The 12,235-nt window shown below is 40.3% G+C and overlaps 1 protein-coding gene across 2 annotated transcripts in view; it reads left to right on the top strand.

Annotated features, from left to right (window-relative positions):
- Window positions 1-12,235, top strand: part of KNL1 (kinetochore scaffold 1) — a 77,278-nt gene that overhangs the window by 13,163 nt on the left and 51,880 nt on the right. For both annotated transcript variants that reach the window (XM_044229588.1, XM_044229589.1), the window contains exons 3-5: window positions 22-61; window positions 1,213-1,272; window positions 7,877-7,938. In XM_044229588.1, coding sequence (XP_044085523.1) covers window positions 22-61; window positions 1,213-1,272; window positions 7,877-7,938 — 162 coding nt within the window. The remainder of the gene's footprint in view (window positions 1-21; window positions 62-1,212; window positions 1,273-7,876; window positions 7,939-12,235) is intronic.

Raw genomic sequence — 12,235 nt, 5'->3', positions numbered from 1 at the left:
AATGTGTCTATAAATTTGCAGTGACAATATGGACAGACCTGTTAGAAGACGACATTCTTCGGTAAGAAACACTTGAGTTCATAATTATTACTTTTTATTGAATGATGAATGTATGTAGCAGGAATTTTTTTTTTTTTTTAAAGATTTTATTTATTTATTTGTCAGAGAGAGAGAGGAGCGAGAGTGAGCACAAGTAGACAGAGAGGCAGGCAGAGGCAGAGAGAGACGCAGGCTCCCTGCCGAGCAAGGAGCCCGATGCGGGACTCGATCCCAGGACGCTGGGATCATGACCTGAGCCGAAGGCAGCTGCTTAACCAACTGAGCCACCCAGGCGTCCCTGTAGCAGGAATTTTGACTGTAACATCACCATCCTACTCCCATTGGCTTCTGTTGATCTCTGGATACTCAAATATTCACCTGGTTATACAATTCTATAAATATACTAAAATTTGTATTTTATGAGTTTCATGGTAATTTTATGAATTGTATGCCATGTAAATGATACTTTAATGAAGTTTAAGAATATATTTAAATAGTGGAGCAAGACACAAAAAATCCAACTCAAACTGATTTAAGCACAAAATTTATTGGGTTTTGAAATTGAAAAATCCAAAGATAGGGATGACTTTTGGCACAACGTAACTGACCATGGGTTCCAATAATATCACAAGGTTAGGATTTTCTCTCACTTTTCTACTCTGACTGGTTCCTCTGGGTTATCTCCATTTTTGTACAAGCCTCTCCCCTGATTACTACAGTACCTCTAGCTCTCCCAAGTTCCAGTTTCAACTCCTAAATGAAAAAGTGTCTATTTCCTCAAGATAGAACAAAAACAAAAGACTTAGGATTGAATTATATTGGCTCAACTGTCTTATTATGGGTCAAGTCCTCCTTCCTGAACCACTCACTATTGATGAGAGAATATCATGTGCACATTATTCTAGACTAGGGCTACATGTTTTGCCCTAGGGTTGGGGCGGAGCCTCACCCAGAGCACATGGGATGAGAGTGATAATCAGGAAGGTGGGCAGGGAGAAGGGAATAGATGCCAGATATTTAAACCAACCACAAAGTATAGCACTGAACAATATGAATTTGAGGAGTTTTAAAGGTTTTCACAGAAATTTTAACATCTCTACCTTTCTCCTATGGTGCAATTTGAACTGATTATTAATATTAATCCCATATTTTCTTGAATTCTAATTTTTCTAGATCTTGAAGCCCCCAAGGAGTCCTCTTCAGGACCTTAGAGGTGGGAATGAAACAGTTCAGGTAAGTCTCTAGTGCAAATGCTTTATGGATGACTATTTTCGATGATAATTTTAATAGGAACTTTATTACCTGTATGAAGAGAGAACATCATAAATGATTTCTAGTTGAATGTGTAAGTATTCAGTGGCTATCAGATTAAAATCCAAACTTTTTTTTTTTAAAGATTTTATTTATTTATTTGACAGAGAGAGAGAGATCACAAGTAGGCAGAGAGGCAAGCAGAGAGAGAGAGGAGGAAGCAGGCTACCTGCTGAGCAGAGCCCGATGCGGGACTTGATCCTAGGACCCTGAGATCATGACCCGAGCCGAAGGCAGCGGCTCAACCCACTGAGCCACCCAGGCGCCCAAAAAATCCAAACTTTTGAGTAAGCTGGCATTCTTGATTTTTAAGCCCAGTTTACTTTTCTAGCCTTTCTTGCCACTGAGCCATCCAGGCATCCCACTTTCCCTTTTTTTTTTTTTAAAGAAATATATTAGTCTCTATTAGTTTCAGTATGTACTAGGATGGTATTATTATCTATATTAAGCTCAAGTCCACTTGTTTTGTCTGCTAAGGTGTTAATAGAGAGGATGAACATTCCTGATTTTTATAGTAAGACATGCGCAGTTATTAAGAATTTACATGGTAAAAGTCTATGTGGATTTTGTTTGTTTCTCTGTCATTTGCTTTTTGTATTTGGTATTTATGTGAGTATAAAGGTTTGCTCTTGTTAAAGAAGATGAGGGAAATAAAAACATCATTTTATACTCAAGAGATTCTCAGCCTCACTAATCATTAGAAGACTGCAAGTCAAAACCACAGTGAGATATCACCTCATACCTACTACAGTGGCTATTGTAAAACATACAAACAAACAAACCAGAAAATAACGAGTGCTAGCTAAGATGTGGAATAATTGGAACTCTGGTACACTGTTAGTAGAAGTAAAATGTTGTAGCCACATGGAAAACAGTATGGTCGTTCCTCAAAAAATTAAAATAGAATTACCATATGATCCAGCAATTTCACTTGTGGGTATATACCCAAAAGAATTGAAAGCAGGGTCTGGAAGAGACTTATACCCCTGTCATAGCAGCATTATTCACAGTAGGCAAAAGGTAGAAGGAAACCAATGTCCATTGACAGATGAATGGATAAACAAAATGTGGTATCAATGGTATATTATTTGACCTTAAAAAGAAGGAAGTTCTGACACACAGTACAGCAAAGATGAATCTTAAGGACATTATGCTAGGTGAAATAAACCAATCACAGAAAGACAAATATAGAGCTCCCCTGATTATTACAGTACCTATAACACCTGGGTGGTTCTGTTGGTTAAGTGTTTGACTCTTGGTTTCAGCTCAGGTTACACTGTCAGGGTCATGAGATTGAGCCCTGCATCAGGCTTCATGCTCAGAGTGGAATGTGCCTTAGATTCTCTTTCTCCTGGGCACCTGGGTGGCTCAGCTGCTAAAGCAACTGCCTTTGACTGAGGTTGTGATACTGGAGTACCAGGATCGAGTCCCACATCGGGCTCCCTGCTTGGCGGGGACTCTGTTTCTCCCTCTGACCTGTCCCCTCTCATGATCTCTCTCTCTCATCCTCCCCCTCTCTCTCAAATAAATAAATAATTTTTTTTTTTTTTTTAAAAAAAGATTCTCTCTCCCTCTCTTCCTTTGCCCTTTCCCCTGCTCTCTATCTCTGTCAAAAAAAAAAAAAAAAGACAAATACTTTATGATTCCATTTATGAATTACCTAATCAAATTCATAGAGGCCAAAAGCTAGGAGATTGGACTTGTTTAATGGATATGGAGTTGCAGTTTTGCAGGATGAAAAGAATTCCAGAAGTTGGTTTTACAACAGTGTATACCTACTTAACATTACTGAACTGTATCCTTAAAAATGGTTAAGATGTATTATAGTAAATAAATTAGCTAGTCACAGAAGGACAAATACTGCATGATACCACTTATATGAGGTATTTGAAATGGTCAAACTCATAGAAGCAGAGAGCACAACATTGATTGCTAGGGCTATAGAGAAGGGCAAAATGGGGGTTGCTAACAACAGGTATGAAGTTTCAGTTATACAAAGTAAGTTCTAGAAATCTATACAGCATTGTGCCTATAATTAACAGTATTGTATTATACACTTAAAAATTTGTTAAGAGAATAGATCTAAAGTTGAATTCTGACCACTTTTAAATAAAAATTAAATTTGTTAAAGATTTATTTGTTTGAGAGCAGAGGGAAAGGGCAGAGGGAGAAGAGAGAGAATCTCAAGCAGACTCCATGCTGAGCTCTGCAGAGCCCAATGCAGGGCTCAGTCTCATGACCCTGAGGTCATGACCTGACCTGAAACCAAGAGTTGGATGTTTTATCAACTGAGACACTAAAGCACCCCTTAAAATTTAATTTAAAAACTGGTTAAGATGCTAAATTTTATTATATGTGTTTTACCACCGTTAAATTTTTTTCTTAAATCGTAAAAATATAGTATAGTAAGTTTACCATAATAGGCTGCATATCACTTGCTCTGTCCCCAGTCTTTGTTCCTTCCCCCCCCACAAGATTTTATTTATTTATTTATTTGAGAGAAAGAGAAAGAGAGAATGAGCAGGGAGAGGGACAGAGGAAGAAGGACAAGCAGACTCCCTGAGCAGGGAGGCTGAAATGGGACTCAATCCCAGGATCCTGGGAACATAACCTGAGTTGACCAAGACCCTTAACCTACTGAGCTGCCCAGGTACCCCATTCTTATTCTTCCATCCAAGTACTAACCAGGCCCGACCCTGCTTTAGCTTCCGAGATCAGACGAGATCGGGCGCGTTCAGGGTGGTATGGCCGTAGACCCCATTCTTATTCTTAATAGCAAAACAATCATTCATTTAAAAGGAGAGAGAAAAAGTAAGGGACAGTAATCAACTTCCTTAAATATATGTTGTTTGTGTTGGTATGGAAAATCATATTCATGCTTTTTAAGTGCATTGAGATATTTCATAGAAATCAATGATTACCAAAATTAATAATACCACATTAACTCAGAATAAGACTTGGTCTCTGTCAATAGTACTTTGGAGACCTAATTCACAGTAGTTTCAGTAAGAATCATACCATATGGGGCGCCTGGGTGGCTCAGTGGATTAAGTCACTGCCTTCGGCTCAGGTCATGATCTCAGGGTCCTGACATCGAGTCCCGCATCGGGCTCTCTGCTCAGCAGGGAGCCTGCTTCCCTCTCTCTATCTCTCTCTCTACCTGCCTCTCTGCCTACTTGTGATCTCTCTCTGTCAAATAAATAAATAAAATATTAAAAAAAAAAAAAAGCCACAGGCCGAACGGCTTCCTCGTGCCGCACGTGCACACTCTCTCCCGTTCTCCCAGGGGCGGAGGAGGGGGCACCGGCGGGGTGCTGGTCCACCCCTCCAGGCAGCCCCCAACACCCCTACAGGAGAGCGAGGAGGAGAAAGAGGACAAAGCGACAGCGCCACGGGTTTCCCAAAAAAACTAAGGGTTCAATCTCCCACGAGCCAATCGCGCCCTGACACCCCAGAGAAAACGGGAGGCTCCCTCTAGTGTCGCCGGCTTCCCAGAACTGCAGCTCGGGGACCGCCACCAAATGCCATCCCTTGCCGATATCGCCCACGCTCCGGCGGGGAGACGCTATATAAAAGCGGCCGCCAGGTGGCGGCAGACAACCGCCGCGAAAGACACCGAGGCAGACCCCCGAGCGCAGGGCCGTGAAGTCGTGTGGCCGGCCACCAGACCGCCCAATCTCGTGTCCCAGCCCACTTCGGAAGGGCGGGTGTCAGCCTCGGGAGCTCCCGGCGGGCACGGCGTGACTCCAGCAGCCCAGGGGAGACTTGGGAAACGCGCCCGGGCCGCTGCCGCTGGAAGAGGGGGGGCCCCGACTGCCCACGACACACACACGCACACACACGCACACACGAAAACACACACCCACACACACACCCAGGATGAAAACTGTTCTCTGTCAAGCATCAACCCTGAGCACTCACTATAAAAGTAAATGAGGAAACGCAGACAAGAGAGAAATCAAGCAAATAATGTGACTCTGAAGGCTGGACACCTATTGAGTCGAGAGAATTGACCAAACACCAGAAACTGCAAAAGAAGGTTTTCCTTCCAAGTCAGTTCCTCCGTAGTTAGCTACACAACGTTCTTTCACCAGTATTTCCCCCAAGAGTGCGACGATCCAAATAAGGTTTCCCAGTGCAAAGTTCATGGGCGCAGACTTCACACCTGTGATTCAAGTACACGTCTTTCAGGGCACCTAGCTGGCTGGCTCGGTCCAGAGGATCCCCGAGGAAGGCGACTCTTGATCTGTGGGGGTCCTGAGTTCCAGGGCCACACTGGGTGGGTGTACAGAGCTGACAGGCCAAAGACATTTGAACCGCTATGTCGATTTCAAACACAACATAGGAAACCAAAACAAAAATCAGAAATAAAGTCACCCCTGGTCGAATGCTTTTTTTTTTTTTTTTTTTTTTTTTTTTTTTGGTAGAGGCCACGGGAACCCTGTGATGTTGGCAGACAAAGAGACATGGTCAGTCCATCAATGAATCGATGGAACGGAACAGATACCCAAACAGATATGCCCAAGCCCAACAAAGGTTTCACCTGAGATGCCTAAATTATAACCATAACCGCTATTTCTGCTTCTGCACCCTCGCTTGCTAACCCATGAGGAGATGGAAAATTACCAGCAAACTTTCTATAGGCACTCTATAACCACACAACCCCCGCCCAGAATTGAACCTGGCAGAGTGGCCGCTCCCGGACCCCCACCCGGCTCTGGGCCGAGAGAGAACAGTCATCTGGCACCAGAGAAACCCCCACCCAGAACTGGACGTGACAAAATGACTGCTCCCGGACCCCCCACCCAGCTCTGGGTGCAAGAGAGAGCAACCATCCGGCACCCCGCAGCTTGACAGGGAGACCCCGGCCAATCCAGAGGTGACACATACTCTAGCGGTGCCGACCAAGCAGTTTGAAGAATGACAGCCCTTTGACCTAACCAATAATCTGTTCCCAGCCTTTTCCCGCTCTGTAGCGCGCCAGTCATATTAGAGAGTTGCTGTTTGATTTTCCCGCGGTACGTAGTGATTTGTTAGGAGATACTATGATGTATGCTAAGTCCCTGCCTCCCCAAAAATAGTGCATAAAAAGTGCCGTGACCCATGGGGCGCCTGTGTGGCTCAGTGGGTTAAGCCTCTGCCTTCAGCTCAGGTCATGATCTCAGGTTCCTGGGATCGAGCCCCGCATCGGGCTCTCTGCTCAGCAGGGAGCCTGCTCCCCGCCCCCCCCCCCCCCCCGCCCCCCTGCCTGCCTCTCTGCCTACTTGTGATCTCTCTCTCTCTCTCTCTCTCTCTCTCTCCCTCCCTCTCTGTCAAATAAAGACATAAAATCTTAAAAAAAAAAAAAAAAAAAAAGTGCCGTGATCCTGAGCTCAGGACCTCTTAGCGTCACCGGCAACGAGGGCGCAGAGGTCCGGGTTTGAACTCGTAATAAACGACCCTTGCTGTTTGGCTTTGGAAAAAAAAAAAAAAAAAAGAATCATACCATATAAGGAAACAATAAACAAAACTGAAAAGCAACCTGTGGAACGGGAAAAGATATTTGCAAATGACATATCAGATAGAGGGCTAGTACCCCAAATCTATAAAGAACATGTCAAACTCAACACCCAAAAAAGAAAAAATCCCATCAAGAAATGGGCAAAAGATATAAACAGACATTTCTCCAAAGAAAACATACAAATGGCCAACAGAAACATGAAAAAATGCTCAATAACACTCATCATCAGGGAAATACAAATAAAAACCACAATGAGATACCACCCCACACCAGTCAGAATGGCTAAAATTAACAACTCAGGAAACAACAGATTTTGGGGAGGGTGTGGAGAAAGAGGAACTCTTTACACTGTTGGTGGGAATGCAAACTGATGCAGCCACACTGGAAAGCAGTATGAAGGTTCCTCAAAAATTTAAAATTAGAACTACTCTGTGACCCAGAAATTACACTATGATGTATTTACCCAAAGAATACAAAGAGAGTGATTCAAAGGGGCACATGCACCCCAATGTTTATAGCGACAATGTCCACAATTATGAAGATACGGAAAGAAAATACAGATGTCTATTGACAGTTGAATGGATAAAGAAGATGTGGTGTACACACATACACACACTGGAATATTACTCAGCCATCGAAAAGAATGAAATCTTGCCATTTGCAATGATGTGGATAGAAATAGAGGGTATTATGCTAAGCAAAATAAGTCAGAGAAAGACAAATACCATGTGATTTCATTCATGTGGAATTTAAGAAACAAAACATGAACATAGGGGAAGGAAAAGAAAAGATAACAGTAAGAGGCAAACCATAAGAGTCTCTTAACTATAGGGAACAAACTGAGGGGAGGTATTGGGGGGAATGCAGTGATTGGGTGAGAGGCAATAAGGAGCACTTGATGTATTAAGCACTGGGTGTTATATGCTACTGATAATCACTAAACTATACCCTGAAACTAACAATGCACTCTATGTTAACTGACTTGAATTAAAAAAGAAAATTATACCTTATACTCTCTGCCCTTAGGACTCTAATGCTTTGAGAAATAAGAAAAGTTCTCGTCGAGTCAGCTTTGCAGATACTATAAAGTAAGTTGGAAGGAGGAATGATTAAAATGTTAAAGGTAATTATTTTTTGTGCATAAAACCAGGTATGTTAGTAATAACTGACTTGGGTAATCTGGGTTTTAATTACATAAGCATTAGAGAATTATTATTTAAATGGTTTTTATATTATGCTTGAGAAACATTAAAAGCATCACCTCTAATAAATCAGAAACAAAACAGCTGTATCTTACCACTGTTAATTTAACTTTGTACTGAATATGCTAATAAAAATAGGGGAAGTGGAGGGGCACCTGGGTGGCTCAGTGGGTTAAGCCTCTGCCTTCAGCTCAGGTCATGATCTCAGGGTCCTGGGATTGAGCCCCGTATTGGGCTCTCTGCTTAGCAGGGAGCCTGCTTACCCCTCTCTCTCTCTGCCTGCCTCTCTGCCTATTTGTGATCTCTGTCTGTCAAATAAATAAGTAAAAATCTTTAAAAAAAAAAAAAAGAGGAAGTGGAGTTCTGAAAATTGGAAAGATGGGGATAAATGATAAATCTGTTACCTTTTGTAGATTAAATGCTTGTATATTAGGAAAATATAAGAATATCAATGGAAATACTTGTACCGATAAGTAGCAAGATATAAAATTATTATATGAAAATTAATATATTTCCTATTTATATAAATAATAACCAGATAGAAGATAAATGTGGCTTTTCCCCATTGTGTTATATTTTCTTGCTATGTATTTAATAATAAAAGCATAAAAGGATAAACCATTACTGAAGAGTACTAAAAAATTGTGCAAATGAAGTTTATAACAAGTTCCTGAATAAAAAGATTCAACATCACTGGGGTGCCCGGATGGCTCAGTCTCTTAAGCATCTGCCTTCAGCTGGGTCCATGATCCCAGGGTCATGGGATCGAGTCCCACTTTGGGCTTCCTGCTCAGTAGGAAGCCTACTCCTCTCTCTCCCTCTGCTCCCCTGCTCCTGCTTTCTCTCATTCTCTATCTCAAATAAATGAATAAAATCTTTAAGAAGAGGGGAAAAAAAAGAATTGTACTTTCTAGCATTATGAATTCTCATTTTGGGCTTTTGTTTATTGCTTTTTGATCCAAATTCTACCTAGACTAATAATAAAATATTTGCCTTTTCTATGTTTTGTTTTCATTTGCTTGGTATAACATTATATATAGTTTCACCATGTCTGAGCAATGATCAGGTCTTCTGTATGTGACATCTTTTGGTTGCTGGGAAGTTCCAAACCATAGATACATAACATCTTTTTTGTTGTTGGTTGATAGTAATTTTAATTGTTTCATAACTTTTTTCTATTAATCTATTATCCATAAATTAGTCAATGTCTTCCCAGATATACATGAGTTGTCAATATTTCATATATGTTGAATTTCAAAAAAAGAAAAATCATGGTAAGATTTGGTATAATCAAAGACTAGCTGTTTCCTGCCAGTAAAATTCCCTAGGTGGTATATTCCTTGGTAAAATTCCTTGCTACTGAGTTCTTGGATCTTGGCCTTGGCTTTGCAGACTCCATATTTTTTGTTTTTACCAAAAATGGGTCGTCTACTATAGAGATGGGCTTATACTTAACAGATTCACTAGAAATTTGTGTATAAATAGAATGCTACTACTAAAAACATCATGCTACTAAAACTAAAAACAAATGAATCTGAGTACTGAGTAGTTAGTACTTTCCTTAGAAACATTCTACCTAAAAAAAATAAATTATAATGTAATGTAAATATGGCTTATTGATTATGGAATCTGTGCTATTACTTATTTGGATGATTCTGAATGTTTAATGGCACCAGGCTCTGAAATGTAATTTATCCATCTCCATAAGAGCTACATACACATCTATTGCAAAGCCTTGGATGCTTCTGTCTGTTTACTCTTTGAATAGTTGTGGCCTAGATTTGATTTAATAAATCATTTTCTCCTGTTTCAGACTGACTTTCCTTTTACATGTTTTCTGGTAATGTAAAATTAACCAGATTTAATTTTCTGTTGGGCATTGATTATTCCCTGTGTTTGTTAGATTATTTTGTATAAATTACCTTTTTCTTTTTTTAAAGATCGTATTTATTTGTCAGAGAGAGAGCAGGAGCACAAGCAGAGGGAGAAGAAGGCTCCCTGCCGAGCAAGGAGCCTGATGAGGGCTCGATACCAGGACCCTGTGATCACAACCTGAGTTGAAGGCAGATACCCAACCATCTGAGCCACCCAGGCGCCTCTGAATTAAAATTTTTTAAAGATTTATTTATTTATTTTAGCGAGACAGAGCACGGGGGCTGGGGTGGACAAAGGGAGAGGGAGAATCCCGAGCAGACTCCCCCACTGAGCACAGAGCCCTGCCTGGTCTTAATCTCAGGACCTTGAAATCATAACCCAAGCCAAAATCAAGTCTGATGGTTTACCAGCTGAGCCTTGAATTAAGGGGTGCTTGGGTGGCTCAGTCAGTTGAGCATGCTACTCCTGATCTTGGGGTCTTGAGTTTCAAACCCACATTGGGTATAGAAATTACTTAAAAAAGAAAAAAACAGGGGCGCCTGGGTGGCTCAGTGGGTTAAGCCGCTACCTTCGGCTCAGGTCATGATCCCAGGGTCCTGGGATGGAGTCCCGCATCGGGCTCTCTGCTGAGCGGAGAGCCTGCTTTCCTCTCTCTCTCTCTCTGCCTGCCTCTCTGCCTACTTGTGATCTCTGTCTGTCAAATAAATAAATAAAAAATCTTTAAGAAAAAAAAACCACAAACTTAAAAAAAAAAGAAAAAAACTTAGTAACTACATACATACACATACACAAAAAGAGACAAAAATTTCACATTTCACACTTAAAACATTTTTTTTTAATTTGGACAGTAACCATTCTTAATTAAAGTAGTTAAGCCAAATTACATTTGTTAAATTTAGTACACCCATTCTTCCTTTATTGTTGGGTAAATTTAACTGTATTGTAGATTTTTGTTTTGTTTTAATCAAGAATGGGTATAGGGTTTTATTAAATGGTTGTAGAGCATCTATTAAAATAGCTATAGAATTTTTCACACTTTAATATGATAAAAAGCCTTTTGGATGTTGGATTATCTCTGTATTCCTGGGATAAATCCAATGTAGTTATTAAATACTGTTTTAAAACATTGCTAGATTCAAGGCACCTATATAAGGGAAGTGGGGGTATAAAAAGGGATGTCATTGGGAAGTTTAACCAAAAAAGACTTCCAATTTTTCCCCCCTTTTTTCTCCATTTTATGATTGAAGATTTATAACATACACAAAAGTAGGGAAAGTACTATGAAAACTCAGGCCATTTAGCAATTACAGCAGTTATCAACTGTGGCCACTTTTGTTATACTATTACCGCCCCCCCCCCCGCCATTTACTTCTCTTTCCACCTCCCACTGAATTATTTTCATGTGAATCCCAGATATTTCACTAGTTATATCTTTAAAAGATATAGAATATTTTTTAAAAGTATGTTCACAATACTATTTTCAAATCTTTTAAATGCTTGCAGTAATTCCATGGTATCATCAAATATCTTGCCACTATTCACATTTTTTCTGAGATAATTGGTATGATTCAGTATCCAAACAAAGTTAACATATTCCATTTAGTTCGTATGTCTCTTAAATCTCCTAATCTCTTGGTTCCCTCTTCCTTTATTTCTTATAATTTATTCTTTTTCTTTTTAAGATTTTATTTATTTGACAAAGCAAGAGACCACAAGTAGGGGAACAGCAGAGGGAGAGGGAGAAGCCAACTTCCCACTGAGCAGAGAGACCAACAAAGGGCTCCATATCAGGACCCTGGGATCCTGACCTGAGCTGAAGGCAGATGCTTAACTGAATGAGCCACCCATGCACTCCCTTATAATTTTTCTTTTAAGTAGAATATCCCACATTCTGGATTTTACTGATTATCCCACATGGAATAATATTGTGTAATACATTACTCAGATTTCCTGCCAATTGGGTACTCTATCTGGAATGCTTGACTTGCCTTAAACCAAATGTTTTCCACAAGAATTCTTCCTGTGCTTTCATCAGACAGCACTTGATTATCAATTATCTTTTTTGTGATGTTAACAACCATTGATGATCATTGCCTAGATCCATTATTTCTTTAGAGTTTGCTAATTGATAATAATCTCATTCTGTTTCTGCATTATGGTTCATTTAGGAAAGGCATGTTAAATTTTTGGGCAGGGGTGTCTTTATATACTAGTTTCAGTATGTTTACTTCCTAGATCCTTTAAAGTTGACTAATAAGGACTTTTTCCCAAATATCTTTACTTAAATGTCTAAATATCTAAATCATGA

This window comes from Neovison vison, chromosome 13 (genome assembly GCF_020171115.1).
Source record: "Neovison vison isolate M4711 chromosome 13, ASM_NN_V1, whole genome shotgun sequence".
Classification (NCBI taxonomy): domain Eukaryota; kingdom Metazoa; phylum Chordata; class Mammalia; order Carnivora; family Mustelidae; genus Neogale; species Neogale vison.
The sequence above is the reverse complement of the archived record's forward strand: the minus strand, read 5'-3'. Positions and strand labels throughout refer to the sequence as shown.